Source organism: Centropristis striata, chromosome 3 (assembly GCF_030273125.1).
Source record: "Centropristis striata isolate RG_2023a ecotype Rhode Island chromosome 3, C.striata_1.0, whole genome shotgun sequence".
In the NCBI taxonomy this organism is placed as follows: Eukaryota; Metazoa; Chordata; class Actinopteri; order Perciformes; family Serranidae; genus Centropristis; species Centropristis striata.
This window is the reverse complement of record NC_081519.1, coordinates 9,698,156-9,724,868: the sequence shown is the minus strand read 5'-3', so window position 1 is coordinate 9,724,868 and position 26,713 is coordinate 9,698,156. Positions and strand designations below refer to the sequence as shown.

General features: G+C 40.4%; 2 protein-coding genes across 4 annotated transcripts in view; both read right to left on the bottom strand.

Moving 5' to 3' along the window:
* espl1 (extra spindle pole bodies like 1, separase) overlaps window positions 1–7,602 on the bottom strand; it is a 16,301-nt gene extending 8,699 nt beyond the window's left edge. For 2 of the 3 annotated variants that reach the window (XM_059330217.1, XM_059330219.1), the window contains exons 1-19: window positions 7,458–7,602; window positions 7,198–7,289; window positions 6,617–6,916; window positions 5,765–6,502; window positions 5,270–5,371; window positions 5,002–5,113; window positions 4,619–4,746; window positions 4,232–4,425; window positions 3,904–4,146; window positions 3,612–3,756; window positions 3,158–3,317; window positions 2,868–3,007; window positions 2,350–2,484; window positions 2,140–2,256; window positions 1,873–2,044; window positions 1,616–1,744; window positions 1,339–1,495; window positions 895–1,004; window positions 1–483 (exon numbers count right to left, since the gene is read on the bottom strand). The exon at window positions 1–483 is cut by the window's left edge and continues 629 nt beyond it. In XM_059330217.1, the coding sequence (XP_059186200.1) occupies window positions 1–483; window positions 895–1,004; window positions 1,339–1,495; window positions 1,616–1,744; window positions 1,873–2,044; window positions 2,140–2,256; window positions 2,350–2,484; window positions 2,868–3,007; window positions 3,158–3,317; window positions 3,612–3,756; window positions 3,904–4,146; window positions 4,232–4,425; window positions 4,619–4,746; window positions 5,002–5,113; window positions 5,270–5,371; window positions 5,765–6,502; window positions 6,617–6,916; window positions 7,198–7,278 (3,646 nt within the window). In that variant the 5' untranslated portion in view covers window positions 7,279–7,289; window positions 7,458–7,602. The remainder of the gene's footprint in view (window positions 484–894; window positions 1,005–1,338; window positions 1,496–1,615; window positions 1,745–1,872; window positions 2,045–2,139; window positions 2,257–2,349; window positions 2,485–2,867; window positions 3,008–3,157; window positions 3,318–3,611; window positions 3,757–3,903; window positions 4,147–4,231; window positions 4,426–4,618; window positions 4,747–5,001; window positions 5,114–5,269; window positions 5,372–5,764; window positions 6,503–6,616; window positions 6,917–7,197; window positions 7,290–7,457) is intronic. The other variant, XM_059330218.1, reaches the window with a different exon arrangement.
* A 1,257-nt stretch (window positions 7,603–8,859) lies between these two features.
* Window positions 8,860–20,428, bottom strand: pfkmb (phosphofructokinase, muscle b). The gene is made up of 24 exons (XM_059329208.1): window positions 20,348–20,428; window positions 20,150–20,221; window positions 18,229–18,333; window positions 16,335–16,408; window positions 15,522–15,599; window positions 15,034–15,223; window positions 14,003–14,168; window positions 13,869–13,913; window positions 13,664–13,772; window positions 13,469–13,564; window positions 13,294–13,386; window positions 13,095–13,220; window positions 12,942–13,006; window positions 12,794–12,857; window positions 11,316–11,462; window positions 11,130–11,200; window positions 10,925–11,012; window positions 10,676–10,828; window positions 10,420–10,584; window positions 10,280–10,341; window positions 10,083–10,194; window positions 9,889–9,988; window positions 9,696–9,801; window positions 8,860–9,079 (listed from the first exon to the last, which is right to left on the bottom strand). The coding sequence occupies exons 1-24, from the start codon at window positions 20,385–20,387 to the stop codon at window positions 8,938–8,940; spliced, it is 2,469 nt and encodes an 822-aa protein (XP_059185191.1). The 5' UTR covers window positions 20,388–20,428; the 3' UTR covers window positions 8,860–8,937.
* Window positions 20,429–26,713: the final 6,285 nt, after the last annotated feature.

The following is a 26,713-nucleotide window of genomic DNA, read 5'->3' as shown; positions in this document are numbered from 1 at the left end:
AGGCCATGCGAAGATACACACGGCCCACAATGTCCTGCATCAGGGAGGGTTTAATGGAACTATTGGCAGGGAAGAGTTTTGCCAATTTTGCCCCAAGTTTGGCAGCGACACTCTTACAGCGAGCTAATGTTGCAGATTGAAGTTTCAGACTGACTTTGGCTTCATTGGGATCCAGCTGGTGGACCAGATCAGCCTGCGTGGCTGCCCAGCGAGCAGTGGCACGGCCCAGACAGGGCTCAGAGCAGCATGGGCACTGGCAGTCAGAGTCATGGGCCAGGGAGGAGAGCCAGCGGCGAGGCTGGGCTTTGAGAGGCGGGGAGTTGGTCAGATCCCTCTCTATAGCTTCTTTGCCCATCCACCTAGTGCTCAGGATGCCCTCAAGATCGTCCTCAAAGGCAGGCAGGGGCGACTGAGATTTCAGAGCTGGGCGACCTTTCCTAGGTTTGATTTTCACTTCTGCCTTCTGCACCGGATTAGAAAAATCTGAGAAAAAGGAACAAAAATAAATTAATTTAGTAATTCAAGGAAACAGACATGCATTTAGGGTTGCTGCACACTTTAAGACATCAATTTTAATGCTTTTTAAGACCCCAACAGAGAAATACTCTTTCCATAGCAAAACAAATGCACATTAAGTTTATTTCAAACATAAAGCTCAGCTCTAGAGATTAATACGGATATTTTTGTATCGCAATACCAATCATGCTAAAGCTCAAAAAGTGATCAAATTACTTCCAGATACAGCACATAACTGAACAGTTACACTTTACATTCGATAACACAGTGTTAAAGATAATTGAATTCAAACTTTTGATTACAATTTGCTTGAAAGGTTTAATTTTGATGACATTGTCCAGTTTTATTTAAACTGGTGCAGAATTGAATTGAACCGACCTGTGCAGAGCTCCAGGAGGTCCCTCACTTGGTTTAAATCAGTTCTACTTTCCTCTCTCTCCCCTTGCATTAGCTCCAACTCCGCTTTCATCACCAGCAGCTCGGCACATCTGGAAAAATGAGGAAAGAAAAAAGCGAATTCCATCAAACAAGCCAGAGTTTTCCAATGTGACCGCATTAGCTGTTATGTATTCTGTATGTGCAAGGCTGTTATAAGTACAGTATTACTCAGCATGTACTAATACAACAATTTTATACAGTTATAATTATTTTTTTTATCACACAAAAGTAAAAAGGAGAAACAGACTGGCCTACAGGTAAGTTTAGCATCAAACACTACAGATAAACAATACCAATGGACAATGTAAAGTGATATTATCAGAGCATAAGCAATTTCTGGACCCTGCCCTACAACTTAACCCACCACTATGCACATGTACATACTGGCTGAGGGCCTGCAGCTTGGTGGCCAGTTTGAGAGCTTCAAGACACTGGAGCCTGGCATCATTGATGGCTCCACAGCTGCTCCTCACAGCCACCATCTTCATAGAGCAGTTTAACAGGTCTGAGAGCAGCTGCCACTTCAGCACCAAGTTGTCTCCTGCTTGTAAATAAAGGGCGAGAGGCAGACAATCAACAAGGCACACAGCACTAAGAGACATCAATAAAGGTTTTAGCAGCTCTTCCTGGCATTGTCAGTACTCGTGTGGGACGGACGTACCTTGGTCGACAAAGCGCATGTCTGAGCTGCTGCCGTTAGTCCCGTATAGGCCCTTCCCCACTAACGTGACCAGCAGGCTGCAGAGAAGCTTCAGACTTTCATACAGGGCAGTGTTTGCGCTGTTTATACCTGAGACACAAACACAGGTCCTTACTTAGTTAAAGCTTCAAACCTCTCTTCTACATCCCCACAATGCAAATTTAAAACAGAAAACCATCTGTGCTGATAAGTGTAGTGTAGAAAATGCTTGAGCTAACCAGGCTGTGTGATTAAGCTTCGTTGGGCTTGTGACAGTGCAGCAGTGTCCAAACTCAGATAGGAGCTGCAGGTCTGGAGCGTCCGAGCACGCAGCAGGTACCAGCTCTTTGACGGCCTCTGCTCGTTCACTTCTTTTAGCACCTCACACAGATAAGCTACTCCACGATCCACCTGGTCAAACAGGAAAAAAGTAATTTGATTAAATCTGTTCCAGCCAAAAAACAAAAAAACCCTACAACAATGCAAAAACACGAGACGTGACCTACCTGTCCTGTGCTGTAGCAGCACTGAGCTTTCAACAGAACAGCCAGCGCAGAGAGAGAAGAAGGTCCATCAGCAGCGGGAACCGAGGTAAGAAACTTTTCTGCTTGCTCTAGCTGGGCCTACAGAAATACCACAAACAACAAAGTGTATCTAACAAATGACCTATATCTCCATTGATGTGCTATATTTCAATTATTACAAAATCTCTTTACCAGAGCCAGTTCAGGGGTGCCCATTTCCAGAAGGATGCTGGCTGACTGACAGAGGGAACTGGCACATCCGTGGGCATCAGCAAGTTGGCGCGAAAGTCCAATCGCAAGTTGGTAAGCTTCCAAAGCCTTCAAAGGCTACATAAGAGAGTGAGATTTGATAAATACATAGATTATGTGAAAACTTGTTATAAACAACCTGACCCCAGGATTCACATCTTACAGTACAACTTAATATTTACTGATTTGCTTACCGAAGTTCTTAGACCACTTATGCTTCAAAACTAATTGTTTTTTGCACTGTTGTACCCCCATTAAGGAGAAAAACCAAGGAGAATGTGGTATATTTAACTTTAAATCCATTTTACAATCAGAGATAAACTAATAAGGCATACATCTAATCCATAAAGATGTTGCGTGAGGTTATTACTCATTTAATAGAAGTTTAAAATGAATTAAGTGTTGAAAAGAAACCAAAAGAGAACCTGCCGAATAATGTTGACCCCTTTCTGTGTTGTTACCTTTCCCATGAGTTTGAAGAGAGCAGCAGCCACAGCGATGGAGCTACAGGTCTGTTTGGGGTTTCTGACAGAAGGCAGCACTTTACTCTGCAGAAGAGCAGACCACTCACCCAGCGCTCCTTCCAGAGGCTTGCACAGCTCTTAAAAGGAAATTTAAAAATGTCTATTAATCTCAAACAGCATGAACACTGTTTTTGATAAGACCCAAGAATAGTACTTGGCAGAGATGCAGATTGTAGTAAAATGCATGGTCATTATACTGTTGTCTACAGGAGGAAAAGGGCTCTTACTGTTCTCTGCAGCCAGGTTGAAATGCAGGCCTTCATAGACCTGGATGCTGTCTTGTGTCTTCTGTTTGTCTTCATAATCAAAATCATTGGTTCCTATGGGATTGGCTGCACACCGTGTCTGCTCACGCAGCTCTCGCAGTTTTTTGTCCCTTTCAATGGCCTGACCAAAAACACATGCACGCATCAATAAATAATCACAAAGTACTTAATCCAAATACTTGAATCTAGACCAGTCATATAGTCCCATTATCAAAAGAAAAAGCTTGATCATGAATATTACCATGCTGTTAATTTCAGTTTAACTCATTCGCATGTTATGACAAAAAATCTAATTCAAAACAATGACACTACAAAAAGGACCAGTGTATAGGAATTACTGGCATATTTTGGTAAATCCTACACACTGGACCTTTAATCAAAACAGTAACAGCATGATAAATCCAATAGAGCTGACCTCCTGAAGATTTTTCTCCAGAGTGCAGATGTAGAGCCAAAGTAAAGCATGTGCTTTATCATCCTTCAGTCTGTCAACATTCTCTGGAGTCACTGGCTCTTCTTCAAGCAGACGTAAAGCTTCATGGGTAAAATCATCGGCCGTGCTGTGATTTTACAAATGAACACAATGAGCTTTGAGACAGTGGGCTGCAGCCTTTGCTAGCTAACAATCTCAATTGTATTTGTACAATGTCATTTGCATTTATCAAGGTGCAGCACTCATTAGAAATGTTGTAAACAAAAGCTCCTACCAGTCAGTCTGTTCACTGAAATCCTGGTAACACACAACTTGGGCCATTTCACAGAGGTAGACTGCACGCAGATGGGTGTGGGAGCTGTCCTCATGGCATATGTCCAACAGGTCGCAGAGTGTGTTGTAACGCTCCTGGGCCGTGTCTCCTGCCACCTCCTTATAGGCACGCAGCTCTTCCTCCAAAAGGCAAAGCATTACTGGCTCATCTGGGACGTCAGCACCAAAACCATCGTGTAATGTCCTGTTCCAGGATGGGACAAGATTAGGTTCTGGGAACTTCAATGTTGTCACAAACAACAAAACAACATCTCTTTATTAGAATGTACCGGAGACGGATGTCCTCCTCGGAGTTACGGGCAGCGTCTGTCTTTGTTTTTGCCCACAGAGAGACCGGTTCAGCCATATGAGTAGTAATATTGTCCCCCAGAGCCTTCAACCACAGAATAACCCAGTCCAGCGCTCGCTCCAGTTTTCCAGCCCGCCGAGACGTCTGCACGGCCAGCATGAAGGGTCGGCACAACTGAGGAGTCATAAGCCATGATTATTGTAATGCAGATAATAAACATTTATAAAAAACAAATCTCAGACAGTAAGTTTAATCCCATCTAACACAACCTATTTAAAATCAGGAGACAAAGACATGTAATGTGTCTTTATTAAGGCAGAGACAATATGCTGCATGATGAAACAAAACACACTTGCTAAGAGCTTACCCTGTCGGCAGAGAGTGAGGCGGGACAATTCTTGCATAGATCTTTGCAGAGGATCTCAACTAATGTGAAGGCCTGGTCATAAAGTCGGCGGTTGTAAAATCCACAAGCTAAGTTGCTCACAGCCATCACTGCAAGACACATGGTAAACATAAAAATAAATAAAAGATCATACAATGTGACTGTTAAATACTTATATATATATGTGTGTGTGTGTGTGTGTGTGTGTGTGTGTGTGTGTGTGAATATATATATATATATATATATACACATATACATACACACACACACATATACACACACACACACAAAATATATAATTTAAGTAAGCACTTCACACCCATTTAAGTGACCTGACATCATTAATAATAAAATAATATAATCACCGGCTTTAATGAGAAGGCTTTCACTCGACAATTTTCGCAGTTCAGTCATCATCAGTCCAGCTGTGGCTTGGCAGTACAGCAGCACTCTATCCAGTGTGTCATCATCCTCCAACTGAGAACAACAAATCACAATCAGTACTGAGGGCTAAACTAGAGTACAATTACAACTGCAGCAACATGCTGTAAGTGTGTGACTCATCAATCTTATTTTCAGTTATGTCACTGCTATAGTCATCATCAAACTGGACGTTACAGAAAGCAGCCTCACCTGAGATGCGATCATGCTGTCATGAGCAAATACGAAGCCTTGGTAAATACTGAAGCAAAGGGCCTGCTGCAGTCTGTTGCCCTCAGCCTGGCATGTTGAATTCTGTAAATAAAGCAAACCACAAGTTAATAGTTTTATTACAAAATTATTTTTTGATAGCAATTGAGAAAAATGCAACAGTACTAGAGTTTTACAGTATGACTTCCCTCTGGACACACTAATGAAAAGCAATAAAATGAAAAGCAGTGAAAAAAGTGAGTATCAACAAGGAAAGATACAATAAAAAGGCTTTATTCTATTTCTATGCAAATCAACATGTTTTGATGACTGTAGGTCTTAGTAAGGGGTCAAACAAAACAATTTTCCTGGTCAAAAAGTAATAACTTTTTTAATTGAACATTTATTTTAAATGTGCCATTTTTGAACACTAGTATTGTTCATCAGCTAATATAATATACACTAAAAATAATGATAGTAATAAATAATTAAACTCACCCTCTTTAGCATCCTTAATATCTGTTCTTGATACTCCTCAAGAAAAGAAAACCACGCCAGGAGCACAGGTCCGCTTAATCCCTTGCTGTCGCCACTTTCGATAGCCCAAACAACTAGCCCACAACCTTCCAGGACTGCATGAGCTTCTCTGTCCCCCAGGTCAGCTGAAAGAGACCTCAGGGTCCTGGCACACTCTGTCAGAGCCTGGCCACTCTCCCCACGAGCCTTCATTGTAGAATGAATCTTTACTGCCCATTTGGCGAGAACCACAGCTGTACACTGAGACCCAGCAGAGTCTATGACCTTGCTCTTGATGTCATTTAAGAAGGTGGAGGCCAGATCATAGTGGCCGGCCTTGCAAAGCACCTTCACTAGAATCAGCACCATCTCAGAAAGCGTATACAAGCTTGATGCATCAGTAGACTGGTTGGACACGTCTCCCTCATTGCCTTGACCGCTAATCCAGCATCTGTGGAAAAGTGTGTGCATTTCCTTGAGAAGAAAAGAAGCATCGTCCTTCGTTACTGCTTCACAGCTACTCTCAAATTCTCCGATGGCATCCTCTGTGTAGATGGGGGCTTTGGAGAAAGTGGGGGTGTCCAACAGCAGGAGGAAGCTTAGAGCTTGCATCTGGCAGTGGAGTTTGTCGCGGGGATTCAGGATTTTCTTGTCTTTAGCAGAAAGCCCATTCCAAAGCACTGAGAAACAGCTCCGCACAAGAACACAGTAGTCATCAGCCTGTGGACCATAAAACAGTTGTACCCTTGTTAATGATTCAACGCAATCATGCAGTGCTGATGTGGAGCATACAACACATGCAAAAAAGCTGTAAAAACAGAAAGTGATGCATACCTGTTGGGCTGGGGTAAGCCTGCTGTAAAGCAGGCCAGCAATATGGCTGCAATGACTGTGAGCTTCTAGGGAGCTTAGCTTCTTGACAATGTGGAAAATGATCTTTTCCATGTACAGTGGAATCTGAGCAACAAGTGCTGCAGAAATATCATATCCCTGAAGGGAGAGCTCCACCAGCTGGACCAGCTGACCGACATGGTCAATGTTAGGGGATCCAACTCCGAGCTGGTGGTTACAGGCTCTGATGACCCTGTCACACAGTGTGCGACCCTGAAGGCCTAGTTGACTCTTCACATAACTCTGCAAAATATAAAAAAAACAAGGTAGGTTTGGATCCTCTTACAAATGTGGTATATATAGTTTACTCTGGTGTGTTTTGTTGTTTTTTTATTTATATAAAGAAAAATATGTCTAATTATAATACAGCAAATGGAATTGGGCTCATTAAGAGGCATTTAATCCACGAATACGTTTGTTTCAAAGTCAGTGCTTTGACAAGTTTCTCTTAAACTAGTAAAATTACAATTTTAAAGGTTAATATAAATACCAGTGGTTCATCTTGATAACATTATAATACAAACCTGTAGTTCTTGAAGTAAAAGCTCCGTCTCTTTCACAGAGGCCGTCCGTTTGATGTATTCGTCCAACTTCAAACACTTCATTTCGGCAGCTGCTGAAAACACGTTATTGAAGAGTACATTTTAAACTCAGATAAAGCGAGAAACGTAACACTAGCTTAGCTAATAACGTTAGCGTCAACGTCAACCACAACAAGACGCTGTTCAACTAACGTTAACGTTTGCTAGCTTAACCAAGAGAGTAAGCCAAAGTAAATAAGTACCTTTGCGGCAACACTTTTATTCACAGCCGATAAAAAGGAGATGTGTTGTCCATAATCTTGTTGATGTTTAATTTGTGTAAATTCAAAGTTTCGGAAATCATGGAGACTGCACCAACCGCGCACTGTTTTTGAAAGCTGTCTGCTAGCCAATCAGAAACCACATCCGTTTTTACCCGGAAACGCGAGGACTTATGGGTATCGTAGTTTTCTGATTATGCACAGACAGCCGCCAAATTTGTTGCTACATTTAAAAGGTTTTCACCTGAATTAGAATTAATGTTAACTAGAAACTGGTCTGTACAGTAATTATTCGAGTGATTTTAAATAATAATTGCAGTAGTAAGTGTTTTAGAGTTGTAGCAAAGGGAAGTGCTTGTACATGGAGGGTTGGAGTCATTTTGCTCCTACTATACTCTCCCTAATATATTTAATCATCATAATTACATCTAATAATCACACCAAAATGCCCCTACTGTTTTCATTAACTACTTACACACTGGCACTTTGAACATCATGTTGATTCTAAATTAGCTTAAGTCCTGATTACACAATGAGTCAGCCAGACCTGAGTATCATACAGAACACATGATTGTAACAGACATTTAAGAATATAAAGTTCAATAACAATCTAGATAGGTCAAGGCTCAGCAAAATAACTCAAAACAGCAGTGTTATTGTCCTGGTGTGGACATTTTGATATTGGTTAGAGTCTTTTCGTTGATCAGTGAAAAACAATCAGATTCATTGTGATTCACTATTGTAAAACAATAAAACATAAAAAAAAAAGATGTGTGGAGTGATGAGTGGAGAGTTTTGGTTGGAGCATATCCACTAGAGGGCGCAGGTCCACACCTCCCCTCTTCACCTACTGCTGGACTTGTGTTTAAATAGGTAAGACTCTAAAAACTCAAGAGAACTTCTGTTAGATTGTTACTTCAAGGGCTGAGTTTACTAAGCATTAAAATGTGAACTAAAATATCAAACATTCTAAATCTCCCTATTTATCTGTTATCCATAATAACCTGACAGGTTGTGAATTTGGACCCATAGCGTTTTCCTAGCAATGCAAATCAGATACAATTATTTAAAATCCTACACAAAGGTACTTTGGAACACACTGAACATTAACAACCCTTACTTCCGTATTAAAGTGTGTACAGGTGACAGGTAATTGAGTTTAAAAAAAAGCTTGAATTGAACATATAATTCAGATTTTAGATGAAAATAGGGACAGAAAGTAGTGTGGGGTTGAATAAACCAGACCCCAAAGGGATGGGAACACGCTTCTGTGAATGGAGACAGCTATGAAATAAGACTACACTATAAAATACTGCCAGTTCTTGCTGGCAAAAAAAATACTTGTGAGACTTTGTGTGTATTTTGTTTGAACCATAATGGTCATGATCTTTATTCATATTGCACTTTTCAGAGGCAGAGTTTACAAGCTTCTTTCAGCAGAAGACAGTCTGATACAGAAAGGCTACTTATGAACTACGGCTCTCTTCTTGATGACGTGTTCCATCGCTGCCTTTTCAGTGGTGTCCAGATTAATCTTGTACTTGGCCAGGATTTTCAGGATGGGCCTCAGCTTTAGCCACCACTGTATCTTCGGAATACGGTGCCTGTGGAGGACAACATTTGTTAAGAGGAAAGCGAAAAAACAACAGGTACAGCACTCTTAAAGTCAAATAATGTATTAAAGACATTTCAATTAATGCTGGATTAAATAATTGTTGACCACTAGGGGGCAGAAAGACTCCAAAGTAAACTCACAACAAGGGATTTAAGATTTATAGCTGACATTTTAGCAATTATCAGCATATATACACATGTAGCACAAACTCAGCAGCATGGGCATATGATTGGAATCCTTTCTCTCACTAGCTGCGAACTCTAGTCAAATATTAACTGAAGTCTTAACCCTTTTTTGGCCCGCTCACCCCAACTGTGCAATGGACCTCATTCACCAACCCTTCTTAAGAAAAATGCTTCTTAAAACCCACTGGAGCAGTTTTCACAAAGATTCTGACGCACTGTTATTTGGGATTTGGTCTCAGTCTATGCACAGGAAGGAGCACACTTATGCACATTTAGGTGCTGGCATGTTACAATATAACTGATTATTGTGGGGTTTTTTTTTCAATTAAACAGTTGTATATTATTATTGGATTTAAATAATAACTTTTGTATCATGTATATATATATATATATATACACAGGTTAGAAATGAAGTCTTACTCAAAGTCAGTTTGATCTTTAAGTTCTTCCAGAGGCTGGAAGACCAAGGATCTCTTCTTCATGCCCAGCACGCAGGCTGTATCTGGAGAGTTGGCAAAGATACGACCTGGAGATGAAAAATAATAGCCTGCATTAGCACAGGGAGCAAAGCATTTGTTACACCACAATTGCATACATACAGACGTGTCCTCACCATGTCTGTAGCATGTCTTCAGCTTATCAGTCAGCCATAACACAGACTTGATGCCCATCTTGGTGGCAAAATTCCTGTCGAAGGGACTGGGAGTTCCACCCTATTAACAGAGGATTTGTTTGTGAAATTCAATCTGGTGACAAATACAATGAGACTGTGCACCACAAACAGAAGCTCTCCATGTCGTGGCTCACCTGCTGCATGTGTCCAAGTACGTTCTTTCTGCAGTCAAACACACCCTTGCCCTCCTCTGAGTACAGGTTGAAGATAAAGTCTGTGGTGTAGTTGGCATTGCATTTCTCATTTCTGAAACAGATTTAGTATATTTGGTGAAATATGAATCCACACTGTGAAGTTGATCAGAAAAGCAATGACTTTAATTCCCACAAACCTCAGAATCAGTCCTCTCTTCACCGTCGTCTTCATCTTCTCCACCAGATGTTCCACATTCAGCTACAGGAAAATCAACGATCAGACTTCTGATGTATGTCATGTATGTTATGTCCCTTTTGTACACTCATAAGGACAAACCTCCAGGTCATGGATGTTGACCTTCTCTTCGTAAATGTAAGCAGCGTCAGCTCCAGATGCCAAGCCAGCCATGGTTGCCAGGTATCCGCAATATCCTCCCATAGTCTCAACAATGAACACTCTTCTCTTGGTGCCGGCAGCAGATTGTTTGATCCTGTCGCATGTCTAAAAAAGGAGACGGAAGAAAAATATAGTGAGAAATAATTCAGTTTTTAAAAGTATCTGGTCTTTGTTTTGTGTTTTATGAGAAGTTCACCATTGTAATAGTGTTAAGTGCAGTGTCAGTGCCAATGCTGAAGTCAGATCCGGGGACGTTGTTGGAGACAGTAGCAGGAACAACGACAAGTGGAATACAAAGTTCCTCATACTTCTCTCTGGCCTGTACCATCTGCAGACCTCCAACAAACGCCTGGTGAAGACGGGAAGGAAGGTGGAAATCAGTAAAATGTAATTTAAATCTTGGGTTTCAGTGTTAGGTCTGTGCCTTTATATTCTAACTGCTCACCTCAAAGCCTCCAATAATAACTATAGCATGAATGTTGAACTTGGCGATGTTTAGACTGATCTCCTCCATGAACTCTTGTGGTAGGGACCTTTAACAAACAGAATTGCACATGCTCAATGTTACGTTTAAAGTGCACTTAATAACACTGAACCATGCAATGGTATTACTGGACCAATCATTAGAGTGGTTTGTTGAAATATCCCACCTCTTTGTGCCGAGGTTAGAGCCTCCCTTTCCAGTCCATCCTGCCACTCCAGACCAACCGATAGGCTCAATCTGTGCAATGACAGAGGGCATTCTCTCATGCTCTTTCATAGGCAATGCATTAATATGGTAAAGGTCATTAACTGTCATGAAAGTAAACGGCTTCTCGTTTGTATCTAGAATTTACCATTCCATGAGCCAAGCCATCGAAGCCGTCGTGCACTGCCAGCATCTGGTGGCCCTGGAGGATCCCGACCCTGACAGTTGAACGAACTGCAGCATTCATTCCAGCACACGGGGCTCCCACGTTCAATATGGCAATGTTGATATTACTCTGGCAAAGGCACATTTACAGAGACATTTGACAGGATAAACATGTATTTTCTGCTGGAACTTTTTTCTGTTTTCACTCAACTTCAAGAGAATTTTAAGCAATGTTGCAAAAAAGAAATGGAAATAAGCCACATTTCTCTCAAGTGATTTGGAGTAAATAAACTAGGTTACTTGGTCAGGAGTTAGGCTACCCTTTGTGCATGGCTCTAATCTGCCAGTAAACAGAATAAAAGAAGTGCAAACCAAAAACAAAACAAGTCGCTTTGGCCAACTAACTACTGCTATAGGATTTTGTTTCAGTTGTTCATGTCAGATAGTATTGGCCATGTTCCAAGCTTTCCTGAGATGTAGAAAAAGTAATATATTATTCAGGAAGATGCCAACACAGGGGTTAAATGTTTACTAATTCAGAACCTATTTGACAAAGGCATTTCCATATCACATTTGGTGCATCAACTGTCACAGGATCACCTTCTTGGTCCGCGTTCAGACTGCAGGAGAATCTGATTCAAATCAGATTCCTACTCAAATCAGATTTTTAGGGCTGACTGTCCACACTGTTTTTAGCAAGTGTCCAAATCGGATATGGCTCTGTTCAGACTGGGCCACATTATTGACTGATCTGACAGGTTGCCATAGTAACGGCATCAGAGCGTCTGACGTCGTCACGGCAAAATTCGGATTTCATGTGATTTGTGACTGTTCGGACTTCAAAAGAGCCATCCAGTTCCAATCTGGATGGGCTAAAAACCGGATTTTGGCTGGCAGTCTGAACGCGGCCTTAGAGACTGTTTTTCATCTGCTTATCAATAACTCTCCTGTCATTGCAGATCTTGCCACCCTTGTCTGCCCTGCAATCACCTCATTCCCCTCACCTGTGCTTCCCCGCCCACTTCCACACCTGGCCCTCATTCTCCACATCAGCCTCCCATTCAAATACTACCCATTCTCATTCACCCTCCTCTGTCAGATCATCATGTCACATGTCCTGCTCTTGTCTTGCCAGTTTTTTGCTCTGCCTGTGTCTTGCCTGTTACTTTTGCCAGAGGATTTTTTATGGCCTCTCTCCCTCAGTTTAGTTTGCTTCTTTTGTTTGCTGCTTTGAAATAAACTTTGTTTGGACACTCTAATTCGTGCTTTTGGGTTCAGTGCTTTCTGTGTCATGATATCAATAGTTTTTTGAAAAAGACAAAAAACAACTGAAGTTAGTGTAAAAACCTTTTAGAGCCATTTAGTTTAAAATGTTAGCTTTTCTAATGTGATACTTTCTAATGTGCTTAACATAAGTTTATAGCTTATAGGACAGTTAATACACAATATGGTATTCCTGACCTTTATTTCTGGGAGGTGCACATGAGCCAGCATTTGGTAAGTGTTCCAGTTGTTCTCGAAGCTCCTGTTGTACAGAAATATATATGCAATTAAACTGAGCATGACACCTGAGATTTTTAAATACATTATGTAAAAATGCATGCCTCACTTTCCCCTGAGCTTCACCGCATCATCAAATCTCCCTTCAGCCATGGCTGTGGTGACATCTTTAGTCTGATTGGAAGAAGATGAAAAGGAGAATTAATTTTGTACAAACAGAAGAAAGGGGGTTTGTTTTGCATATAAAACTTGATTTACTCACCACTTGTACACACTCCATGAGAGGCAGCCTGACGGCCATGTTTCCAGACAAGCTCACCACACATGCGGGAGTGTCTGGTGAGGCCTCCAGCAGGGCCATCACAGCCTCCACACCCATCCTGCTGGCCTGAACCATGGCAATCATTAGACATGAATCTGTGAATATATGAAATTTTTATGTGTGACAGCAGTTGTATTACCAGGATTCTGTCAAAGGCAGAAGGGGTTCCTCCTCTCTGCACGTGGCCCAAGATGGTGGTGCGGGTGTCAAAGCCTAGCTTCGTTGATACCAGCTGTGAGGAGAGATTATGATTATTTTTTTCACATTCAAAGTCTATATGCGTCTTGGTATGTTAGGCTTCCACCAATTCTGACCTTTTTGACATCTTCACATGTGATAGCTTTACCGTGGCGGTCCATTGCTCCCTCTGCCACAATGATAATATTCAAACGGGAGCCGCGGCCTCTTTGCTGAGATTGACAGAGAAGACCTTTAACATGAGCAAGTAAACATTTTCCAAAGCCAAAGTCAAATTAGTCATCGAAAACTATTCAGGACAAGACATTTACATCCATCAGTCTTCTGCACAGATGCTCCTCCCATCCCTCAGCTGGGGGCATTTCTGGGATGAACACCCAGTCAGCGCCACAGGCCAGAGCTGTCACCAAAGCCAGGTAACTGTAGGTAAAGAGTCAGAGGCTGGGTGTCTTTTCCAAAACTAAAAAGTAAAGATCCGATCATTGCATATCATAAATGATCATAGACTGTACTCACCCACAGTGCCTGCCCATTACCTCCAGGATGAATGTCCTTTGGTGACTGCAGAAAAACACAGATCATGTCAAAAATGTTACAATAACATGTCTAGTCTGTAATTCAAATCAAAGCATGAACGGTTACATGCATACCTCTGTGCTGTGGTGGTGATGGCATCCACTATCTCTATGATGCGATGCAGGGCGGAGTCTGTGCCGATGGTCATGTCGGTGCCACAGAAGTCGTTGTCAATGGAGCCCACCATGCCAACGATATTGAGATGGGAGGACTGCTTGGCCTCAGCAGACGTGATCTTACCTGAGAGCACAGATTCAAATGGCAACAGTCTCAGAAACAGTTTAAGGGATAGTTTGAAGTGGGGTTGTATGGGGAACTGATCCAGAGTCAGTGTATGACCTACAGTAGATGGTGGTTGCGGAATTTTTTTTTTCAATGTACTGCTGGGACAGGGGCAGCAGCAAAACAAAACAAAAAATCAGTTTCAGTGTATGCTATATTTAATATATTTTCACTGATTTACCTTGCAGTCAGTCAACTCTGTTTAACTTTCCAATGGGGAACTAAAGTCATTATCTATATGCTTTCTTCAAAGCCACCAGACTTCGCTAACAAAAACAGTCATTTTACCTCGCAGAACACAGAAGTTGCTGGTCTAGCGCTGCCTTGATCAGTTAGTTAGTTTGTTTTATTGTGTGACTTTGGTGTTTTATAGGGTCATTTAAAATTCACCACACACAATGACACGAAGAAAGTAAACGATCGGGGCAGCATTAGACCAGAAACTCTGGCATACAATCAAACTAATATTGAATTTAGATTGGCCTTATTTAGGTGGCTGAAATGCATTCTGCTGCTGTCCCTGTCCACAGCAGTACATCACCAGCTCCTGTGTCAGTAATCCTGCCTGCTTCTCCAAACTGGGGGCATGTTGACTGCCATCTACTGTAGGTCATACACTGACTATGAATAAGTAACTCATACAACCCCACTTTAATAAATCAAAACTATCCCTTTAATCCTCAGATAGTGATTCGGGCCTGTATTACCTACAGCCAGCAACGTGTATCATAACCTCAGTAGATAAGGGCAGATATGTGAAAAGAAATATTTCATTTGAGGTTGTCTTTCTTCAAACTGGGAATTTGGGGCTCAAGTCTCTCACCGGCTTTGACCAGATCAGCCAGCAGCTCACTCCACTCTGTTCTGAACTGGTTGGCACCTGTCAGACTGCCGTCACCTCCAATCACACACAGGTTGGTGATGCCCAGCTTGACCAGGTTACAGGCGGCCTTGGTGCGGCCTTCCTTGGTGCGGAAATCCTGACAGCGGGCACTTCCAATCACCGTCCCACCCTGATGTCAGGAAAGGAGGAAAGGTCTCAGACATGAATTCCAGTGAGGCAACTTAGGAGATGAGGCTGGGTTACCTGAAACCGTTTATCTCTGAGGTTCATTAAATGTTATGCTATTTAATGAACTTTGACATTTAAATGACTATTTGACCTACAGAACTGCACTGTAGAGGCTAAAGAGTTGCTCAGATTACACAGATCATCTAGTCAACCCACTGATCACAAGTTAAAAACCTCAGTGCAGATGAGGAAAGTGCAGATAAATTTGCTTTTGCATCCTCGTGCTTGTTCTCACTCACCAGCTGTAGCATCATTGACACACTCTCCCATGTAGCAGGGCGGATATGGTCTCCTCCATCCACCAGACCCTGGTAACCCTGTCAACAAAATATACAATGATATCACCTCCTTAGTGGTCATTACTGGGAAGAAGCTTCAAGCTTAATCATATCGTATTTGCACTCTGCCATGTGAAGCTATTTCAGTCCAACAAGTGTTGAGTTAATTATATTGGGATTTGCTGCTTATTTATAGCTGTGTGTTAAGCCATGGTATACAGCTGAAAAAAATGAGTTGTTAAAAAGCAAATCTTATGATCAATGTTGTCATTTCTCATGCAGAAATTGCAAACATTCACTGGCTTCTGCTTCTCAGTTGAAAGTGTTTGTTGCATTTTTTTTCTGTTTATATAATTATTAATTTAGTTGGACAGACATGAGCGAGCTATGAGGCAACAAGGCCCCTGGACACAGACATGCAAAATGCTGTTATTATGTGTGTCTTTTTTTTGATGTGCCACTTTATTATTGTTTTTGTAGTTTTTTTTTTCATCTCTTTATAGTCTTTTTGTGTCTCTTTGTTGTTATGTCAAGTTTTTTTAGTGGTAATTTATCATCTCTTCCTGGTTGAAACATGTCCCTTTGGGTGACATTATGCAGGGGCCCCCTGACACAGTAATCCATTCATGTTGACATCAGCACATGCAAATTAGAGATAGCACTTGAAGCTGTGGGAATTTAATGGAGGGTATTTTGACCATATTTCTGTATTGGTTGTGACATTGCACGGATTAAAAAATCAATTGAATAATCAAAACAGAAAGCAGTATTTACCTCATGGACAAAATACACCTTGGCTCCAGTGTAAAGTCCCACTCGAACTGTGGCCCTCACAGCTGCGTTCATACCTGTGGGCGCAGTTTGTGCACATTAGCCTTCGTAACTACACAAGGACTTTGTGATGGCGCTTACACACAAGTGGAGAGACTGATTGAATGGAATAAAATTTAAATGGTGGTGAAAAAACAATTTATTTGACTGTACTTTCATTGTTGGTAACAGTTAAAATGTCAGCGATAGTGAAAAGGCTTGTATTGCAGAAAAGGCAACCGAGCCTCTGCCTGCACTCTTGACAGCAGGTCGCTTAAAGGACAAGATGTGGATAGGTTAGCTTCAAGGGTGCCAACAGCATCTCCACTTACAGTGTAAAGGACGAGAGGAGAGGAAGGAACCAAAAGACGACCCTCTCATTCCACCTCACCACTTTACAAACACATGACAGAAAGGTCATGCCTCTAAAATTAGCCCTCATAATAGATACAGCGTTAGAGAGAGAGGAAGAAGGAATAGAGGAAGAAACTTGGACTTCTTGGAGATCAAGATTACTAAAAAGGTATGGTCGTAACCAAAAAAAAGTAAAAAGTAAAGTATATAGATCCCTTACTTCAGCAAAAGTACTAATACCACACTGTGAAATTTCTCCACTACAAGTAAAAGTCCTGAATTCAAAACTTACTTGAGTAAAAGTACCAAAGTATCAGCATCAAGATGTACTTAAAGTATCAAAAGTAAAAGTACTCGTTATGCAGAATGGACCCACTAATTGATATTCTAAATATATGATTAGATTATATGTATTGGTGCATTCTTGTAGTCATCGTTTAAATTTAGTAAAGGTAGGGCTCATTTTACCTACTTAGTATTCTGTAATAAGGTTTAATGAAAAAATGTCTTAATACTTTAAATTTATCATGTTTTTATGTTAAATCTTTACTTGAAAAGTAACAGGCAGCTAAATGTAGTGAAGTAAAAGGTATAATATTTGCCTCAAAATGAAGTGGAGCAGAAATATAAAGTTAAATAAAATGGAAATACTTACCTATACAAATATGTGTACTTAAGAACAGTACTTGAGTAAATGTACTAGTTACATTCCACCACTGTTATGTGGTGGAATGTAACGTTATGAGGATTATGCATTTTAGAGAGTGAAAAAGAAGAACTGTGAGGGTTAGCAAGCTGTGCAGTTTTGTGTTGCCACATTTGCTATGAAGTCTTACAATTCACATATGTAGAAAACCAGACGCAAGGATAGCTCAATGTCTCACACGCTCAGGATTGCGGGGGTCACTGACACACTTCCCAAAGGTCACAGTGGAGATATTCCTCATCAAGTTAAAGGTCAGGGAAGAGGCTGTCTCACTCTGTGGCTGCAGCAGCTTTAGGTGAAGGAAGTCATGCTGCCCTTTTCCATAAGTTAGCTATATGACATAGAAATAACTCTGTGGCAATAGAGAAGCCATTAAAGTATTATTATCACTAATAAAAAAATGATGTGTTGTCAGATTTGATATAAAAGGGAGCTGCAGACATGATTGCACAGAACAGTAAAAAGGGGGCTAGATTTAGGAAAAAAGCAGTGATATTTCTAGTGCTATAGCTACCTAAAATATATTAGTAGAGATCTTTTAACACAAACGTACACTATGGAAATCTATATAGGCTGTACTTATTTAAGACAGCCAATGACTCTTCAAGAAGCCAACATTTCTAGGTTTCTGACTCACTTACGTCTTGAATACTACTTTATTTGTCATCAAACCCTGCTGTCGAGTTACTAAGTAATGACTTCCCATACACCAGATCCTCTAAGACACCTGCTGAGGCAAACAAACAGCAGACATGCTCGGTCTTGGCACTCCACACTCAAATACCACCCTTCTCTTACCCTGGGCATCACCTCCCGAGGTCAGAACGGCGATCGCCCGACCCTCTCCCATCTTGGTGGGATCAATGGTAGCCGCTTGCGCCATGGTCCTGGATCTGAAGCTGGCTGAAGGAAAGAGGCCTTGAGTGTAAAAATCCCTGCTGCACTGTGGAGCCTCTGTCCTTTAACCCAGCCTGCCTGCTATGGAAAGTAATACCAGTTGCAAAAGTGCACAGCTTAACTATCTTCTTGGCAGACGTCGAGACACACATAGTTGCATAAACGTATTTAGACGCACGCACACACACACACACACACACACACAGACACACACAAACACACACACACACACACACACACACACACACACACACACACACACACACACACACACACACACAGTGCCTATTAAAAGTATTCCACACCCCTTATCTACCACCCTCTTTGTCATTTTTCCAACAAATCACAGTGGATATCATTCGGCTTTCTTTTACACATATTTTCTTTAAAATCAATATGAACAAATACAAAATACAAATATCTGGCAACTGATCTAATTTAAGATCAAATTTAATACACTAAGTCATAGATTTTATTGGATTAGGAACAAGCATATCTCCTGCCTTAGGGTACTCTTTCTGACACTGGCCACTGTAGAGCAATAATACTGTTGTTTTTTTCTCTGTTTAGAGAAGCTCTGCGTTTGGTGACTTTGTCTTGCTGTAAAATGAATCCTCCTGGTTGAACTTTTCATGCAGACTGCAGCAGGTTTTCCTCCTGGATTTCTATGACTTTTGCAACATTCTTTAAAGGCAATTTAAAACTTGTGCCACATCTATTTTTTTTCAAACAAAATGTTTTCTCTGAGAGATGCCAAGGAATTTTTGTATATTTAGCATGATTGTTTCTTTCTGATAACCTTATCTCAGGTTTGTTAGAAATGTTTCTTTGTCTTCATTCTTTGTCAGAAATAATCAGCTGTTGTAGTTTTTAGATTGTTAGAACACTTGTCATACGCTGATTGCACCTCCATTCAGAGGCACTTATTGGTGGTGTTGTCTTGACTATATGTATGCATGTGTGTGGTGGAGCCCCTTTCTCCAATTTCAGATGTGTCTCAGTGAAGGGGGCAGATGCTTATGCAATTCCTTTTACGTAGTACCTGCACTTCTTTAGTTCCATTTCTGATCTGTTGTATGTATGTGTGTTGGAATGTATTGTTTTTTATGTATTTTATACACCTAGACTCTAAACAAATTGCCCAAGTTGGGACAAATAAACTATACTTGACTTGACATTTGTTGTTTTTTTAACATCAACATTGTTTTTTTGTTGAGTGGCATCAAAAAGTTCAGTTTAAGTGCAACTTGCAGGTCATTTATTTTTACTAAATGTATACTTAAGATTTGAAAAGTTAATGCATTATTTAAATGTTTCATATATCAAGCATAAGGGCAAACATTTAGAGGGGAAAGTAGCTATTTTGAGCTTTGTTAAATGTTTTACATCAAACACTCCATAGTACAAACAAAAGGGATGCACTTGACTTCTCAGCTCAACATGCAGTAATAGGTGATATTTGATATTTTAACAGTTATGATTGTGTGAGTTGGTATTTTTTCAGCAGTCCTACATTGCATTTTGCCAGTTTTCATCACAGTGATGAAGTGTTACTGTATCTTACTATCTGCTGACACAGCAAGTGCAGGTACAAATCAAACAAATATACACTTATGTAGAACCTGATAATGTAATAAATTCCCGATAATGTAATAAAAATCCGGGAATTTACTACATTATCAGGTTCTACAACTTGCATTTTACCACCATCAAAAATTACATTATGGTGAGGTGTCTTAGGTCTTCATCCACACTGCTACTCTACATACACTCTACATATTCAAACTGATAGTGAAAGTCCTTTATATGCAGTGCAGCTTACCATCATCCCCCAGTGGATCGGAGCTTGAGGTCGTCTTGCTTTCACATTGAGATGCTGAGAGGTCATCACGACCTGAGGAAGAAGAATAACACATTACCAAGAACGTGATCCAGACACAACTGTTCTGTCTATATATATCTGGCTTTGCTGTGATATTACAGAAAACCTCTCCAGAGTAATAGGCAGCAACTCACTCACATGATAGAACTTTTCTACAAAAGACACCACGCTCAATCATTATTTCTCAGCATTTTCCCTAATTTCAACCATTTGTAGTCACCGTGTAGAATCCTCTATCTGTACATGGCAGGTTTGTTTACTCCCACTGGCCTTATCATGTGTTTTTGCTAAGAGCTGCAGCTGATAGGCTGGTTACTGAAGAATGCATACTGAGGAAAAAGCCCATAAATATATCTTGAACATCTTCCTTTATTAAAGCAAAGAAACAAATAGTCTCTTCTGAATTCAGCAAGTCATATACAGTATGTCTAGCTCAATAAAGATTTAAGTTATATTTCTCACTATAAGATGAAATAGGTTGCACACAAACAAGACCTCTGGGTATTAAAAATGGATGGCTTCCACTCACAAAGCCTATAATTCACAAGACCAATTGCATTTGTTTGTAATTTCTTACTGTTAACAATTTCTGTATGAATGGAAATTCAACCCCCATGACACAACTGTCTGTTACTTTCCCTTTTTAATTGACTCCTCTGCCACTAGCAGACACATTATATCCTGTTTGTCCGCTATTCATGTTTGGAATTATAAATCAGATGAGTAATTAGATACAGAAGGGTATTACACCTCCATGTGGGTAGGGGTTTGTGTGTTTGTCTTGAGGGTTTTGTGACCATTAAAGTATTTGTTCAATCACTGCCAATGATTTAATTTAAGCACCAACACTGTTGAAATAATTGCTTTATATTTTGTCTCCACCAAGTACTGTATATTATAAGAGAAGCATCTGAAGCTCAATAAAAAATGCTGTTAAATAGATTTTTTTTAAAAAGCACATAATCACTAATTGATAGTATAAATTGATTAAAAATGTAAAAAAACAAAAATAATCAGTGTGGTTTTGTGAGAGTGGGAGGCCTGTGTGTTGCAAGCAGCTTACTGGAGTTGTCTTTAAATAGATGCAGACACAGTGCTGCTATCTATAAAACACACAGGAACCCCTCCCCCCTTTTTACCGCCATTACTGTAAAACTGCAGAGTCATACCTCCAACTGAACATATTCATGACGTAGTAAATTACAGTTTGCCTTAAAAAAAAAGACTTGGTAAAAGTTTGCTCAGGGAAATGCACTTTGTGAACTATAGGCCTCTATCACACTAACACTCAAATCTAATAAGTGCACAGACTGAAATGACCCATCACAAACATACAAATATCAACACTGTCTTCATACCTTGACCTTTCTTTCTAAGCCAGAACAGTAGACAGGCCAGCAGCGTGACAGAGAGGAACCATGGAACAGAAAGGACGTCTGGGTACCACATCCTCACAACGCCTCGCTTCTTCAGAAACCATCCTACATCTGATCTGTATTAATAGCTTTGATACTTCATTGTGGAGTGATGACCTTTATCGCTAAAGCTTGGCGGGGTCACAGATACAATCCACCAGTGTCTTATAATCAGAGGCAGCAGGAATACAAGTTATAGAACATACTATTGTGTAATTTTACAGTATAATAAGATTTGGGCTCAAAGGGACAGTTCAGTTTTATTGAAGTGGGGATGTATCAGGTACTTATTCATAGGCAGTGTATCACCTACAGTAGATGGCATCCGCACACTTCCAGTTTGGAGAAGCAGACATAAGTCGCGAAAAACTGCCCAAAATTTTGCATTGAAGTGAATGGGACCGCTGAAAAAAAATGTGCGAAAAAGAACAATAATTGGAGATTTTCAAATGTCTACTTCTCCAGCATAATTTCACCAAGAAACTCCATTTAAACTTTAAACAGTAGACACAAGTCTCGGTGTAATAATCCATGTTTCAATAGGTCATATATTTTTTTATCAATCCCTGTTCAATGACCATGATCATTTTTAGAGAAATTCTGAGATTATAATTGGTGTGTATTGCATGGAATGTTTGCGTCACAGTGTGTGACATCATCGCCAGAGTGTAGAGGGAGAGAAAAAATGGTCAAAAAATAAATTTGAAAACTGCGCTCCAGGCCACAAATTCCACTCTACAGAAATAATTTATACATAGAAACGTAGGAAAATTTGTCTTCTCATCTTCTCACTCACAATCCTCTGGTAAAGCTGTCAGAGTTATAGTTTGGGCGTAGGACTCACAGATGCGCCACCAACAGCCACGAACAGCCCCATTGGCTCCCATATTAAAAACGCAGGAAGATTTCTGTAGAAAAGCACATTTAACAGCTATTTCTTCATTTTTCTAAACAAAAAAAACAAACATATGTAGCTGTTCAGGAAGAACTCAGGACGCTCAAAGTGAAGTCGGATCAATGATAGGTATTATGGTTTTGCCAAAAATGCTTGCTGTTACAGGCCAGAAATTCAAGTCTGTCACTGTGCCAGAAGATTCCACAGCTGTTAATTTCCGTTGATTGCTCTGCTCTGATTGGTCAACCGCAAAGCCTTTGATGCTTTGATGTGATTACAGTTACAGATACACGCACACACACACACACACACACACACACACACATGCGCACAAACACACATTTTGAGGTTAAAGGGCATAGGTTGCTGTATAAATAAATACTTGAAAAGGAACGCTTGTTGTTGGTCTGCTCCTTGTATATAATATAGTATCATAACATTACTAGTATTAATTGTCTGAAATCTCTGAAGAATCTCATCATAGTGTACACACACCGGCAGTAGCCCCCGTGGCCCTTTCAGAATTTCCCCAGAGGAAATTTTCTAGTTATTATTATTTTCTAAATAATAAAAGAGCTCCCAAAGATTACGTTTTTATTTTATTTTGTGAATGTCTTCAGATACATTTAACATGACAGTGTACATGGAGCTGTGGTATGACGTACTGTCACATGGGGTCAGTGTTATTTAAATCACTGCTGATGCTTGCAGCCACTCAATGAGCTATGCAGCAATGTGAGCATGACACTGAAGTGCCTCTCTCATGCCAGAGCACTTGATTACAACACAGGAGCACAGGCAGCCTGACAATGTGTAAGCATGCACACACACACATCATACACACATCTTTATACTAATTCTATTTTTGAGGACTGTCATTGGCATAATGCATGCACAAGGCCCTAATCTTAGCCATTGTTACAATTTACAAAAACATTGCACAAACGATACCTAATTCCAATCTTAACCCTCGATTTAACCCATTTACAAAATTGAGACCTGGACAAAGTGTCCTTACTCACCAGGCCTATAGAGTTCAAACTGGTCCTCACAGAGATAGAAGTAGCAAACACATGAGTGGTGGAAGAAGTACTCAGATCCTTTACTTAAGTATAAGTCGATATATACTTTGTGCAGGTCCCACTCAGTCAGGGCTAGTACTACTACCACACTGTCAAAATACTGCACTACAAAAAGTTTAAGTAAGTCCTGCATCCAAAACCTAAATTAAGCAAAATGTACTTAAAGTAGTCATTGTGCAGTACAATATTTCCTCAGTGTTTCATTATTATATATGACATTTCTGGATTCATATTACTGCTGCATTCATGTGTATGTTGCATTTTACTGCTGTAGATGTTGAAGGTTGTGCTAATTTTAACACTTTCAACACTGTTGGGTGGTTTAATCTACAGCAATGCATCATATTTTATAATAGCATCATGTTTGTGGAGTTGAGAAAACCAAGTAACTTTAAAACAGCCCTATTTTCAGCTTTGTGATGCAATTTTCTCAACACATAAAGGAACACTTCATCCTTCAATTTATCATAAACATTAAAAATCAACACATCTGGAGATAAAGAGCTTTCACTCGACAGGAGAGAGTTAAAAAAAGATGTCAGAAAAATGTAAAAAGTATAGATTTTCTGTTGAGATATAAAGTTGCATAAAAACCAAATACTCAAGTAAAGTACAAGTATCTTGAATTTGTACTAAAGTACAGTACTTGAGCACAATTCACCACTGCATACTCGACCAAGCACAGGCGTCATGATAGTTAAAAAGGCTTTAAATTAAATGGTTTGCTATTGACGTGATCCATCAGCTCTCGTCCTCTGTGAAGGTCATGCCTCTGATTTAACACCACACATTCCCACCAGCAAAATGACGTCAACAGCCGATACATCACTGTGGACAAAAGGCAGCTTTCATAAACACACGTCTCCGGTGGTGTTTGTTTGTGCAGCATCTTTCCAATACTGCGCGCCCCTGGTGGGTTGAGCGACATGCAGCCCTCTCTTGAGGCAAACCCCGATCAATAGCACCATTTCCAGGTAATCCCCCCTCCTGTCTACCCGGACAGTATTAACACTGGCACAGCCTGTAATAAACCATATGGATCAATAAAACACCGGTTCAACACAAAACACTTCCTCCTCAGCTAATGCAGTGAAATGTGGACTGGATATTGTTACAGTCTGACCCCGCGACATGTCCAATTATGTGAAACATACAGTAAGTAATTAGATCATGCTGTGTGAAAGGGAATGTTAGATAATGACTTGAATCATGGCAACACAGGTCTCAATGACCGCAAGTAGGTTTCCAAATGGGTACATGTAAATCAAATTTGCATAAAGAAACTACTCTGACATTTAGAAAAACAAAGCTTCATATTCAACATTACATTATTAAATTATTTTCTAATACGTTCTTTCTTTTCTTTCTCACGCTCTCTCCCTTGTCTTTTTATTTTAACCTACTGAATATAACACTCTGTTGCAACTTTTATTCACTTGTTGCTTAATTATCCATTTATACTTTGGTCCATATATTGACATATGGTACGGTCAAATTCTGTAGATTATTTAGTATCTTGATTCAGTCCAGGATATTTGTCTTAGAGCTGAATTAGTATATTAATTAATTCATCAGAAATTATATATTTTTCTGGTTTAACTTAGCCTGGGTATACCCAGACTGCCTTGCGCGTTCGATTTAATTTCGAACTGCCAAGGGGTCTGGAAACTAGAGGGAGATCTTAGCCCTGTTTTAGGGATCCAATCACAGAGCGGGGAGGGACGGCAAGACGATGACGCGTACTACCCGGCAGACGGAAGCTTGTAGTTTTCTTACGGATCCTGCGGGCAGACGCGAAACTCTCTTTAGCTGTAGATGGTGTTTTAAATAGTTTAGAGCGAGAGTTGAAAGGCGAAAGGTCTCTCGGCGGCTCCGCTGTCCCCCGACTCGTAGCGAGATCACCGGCGTCACAGTACCGGGGCTAAAAGCGGTAGCGCTACGCTACCATTACGCCGTTAGCGGTAGCTATTAGCCACGCAATTGTAACGCCGGTGATCTCGCTACCAGCCGGGGGACAGCGGGGCCGCCGAGAGACCCGCAGCAGCTTGTTTATTGCCCATAAAATCAGTGGATGTGTGTGGCTGAATGACATGAGGGGGAATAAGGCGTGAAAATAAATAATCTTGCAGAAAGCAGGAACTGGAGAAGCAAAGCAGCAAGCAACACTCTCTCACAGACACACACACAACAAACATCCATTTCTGTTGCTCTACTACGTCATCTGGTATAACTGATCTGATTGGCTAAGAGCTACCTACAGACGATTTTGATAGACATTCTAAGCGCCCAATAAACGGCTCCGGAGGATCGTAAACCACACCTCCTCTACGGAGAAATACATTACTCGTTGCCAGACTAGCCCTCATTTGAGAATAGTCTGGTGTTAGCCAGGCTAGGTTTAACTGCAATTATTAAAGCAAAAAACTTACGGTCAAGTTAATATCTTTAAACAAACATGTATATGTATTCGTCAGCATGGACTTAATTGACCGTATAAACAATAAATGCATTAATCAGTAAAATAAATGTCAGAATAATCCATAAAAAATATATAGTTCTATCTACGGTGAACTCAATGGAAATGTTTTTTGGGATTGGCTAATCTGACCGTTTGGCTGAAAAGTGAGTTTTTCTTATTGTATGATATCATATCCTGCCTGTCATATCTATGCATTTGCACACATGGAACTACTGTTTATGCTCATCTTAATTTATTAATTATAAAACTAATGTTAGTGTTTTTCCTAATCCCAATTTTGACGTTTGATAAAAGTGTAAAGTATAAAAAAAAGTTGTACTGTTAGATACCTGCCAAAATGATGTTTCTGCCAGATCATTTTTCCTTATCATCCTAAAAATAAAAGAAAATTGATATGGACAAAAAAGCATAATTTGAAAACAAGCCTGTACTGACTTGCATGGTACTAAAAGTGGTGTTAAAAATAACCAGAGTCTTTTTAATGTCACCACTTTGCTCTACATGAGTTCAGATTCTGACTTCAGCTCTCAGTCAGCCAACAGGTGGCAGCAGCATCTGATCTTTCTCATCTCTGTGTTTATCGGGTCTGGAGAAGCACATGCAAAGCCCTGGCCTAATAAATCATGCACTGAA

Excerpts from the sequence above, each read along its gene's own strand:
- pfkmb (XM_059329208.1), bottom strand. The coding sequence starts at position 20,387 with ATGATTGAGCGTGGTGTCTTTTGTAGAAAAGTTCTATCAT. Across the intron at positions 11,013-11,129 it reads TCTAACCTCGGCACAAAGAG|GTCCCTACCACAAGAGTTCA; the intron begins GTGGGATATTTC and ends TGTTTGTTAAAG. Across the intron at positions 9,080-9,695 it reads AAAGATCAAACTGACTTTGA|GCACCGTATTCCGAAGATAC; the intron begins GTAAGACTTCAT and ends TGTCCTCCACAG.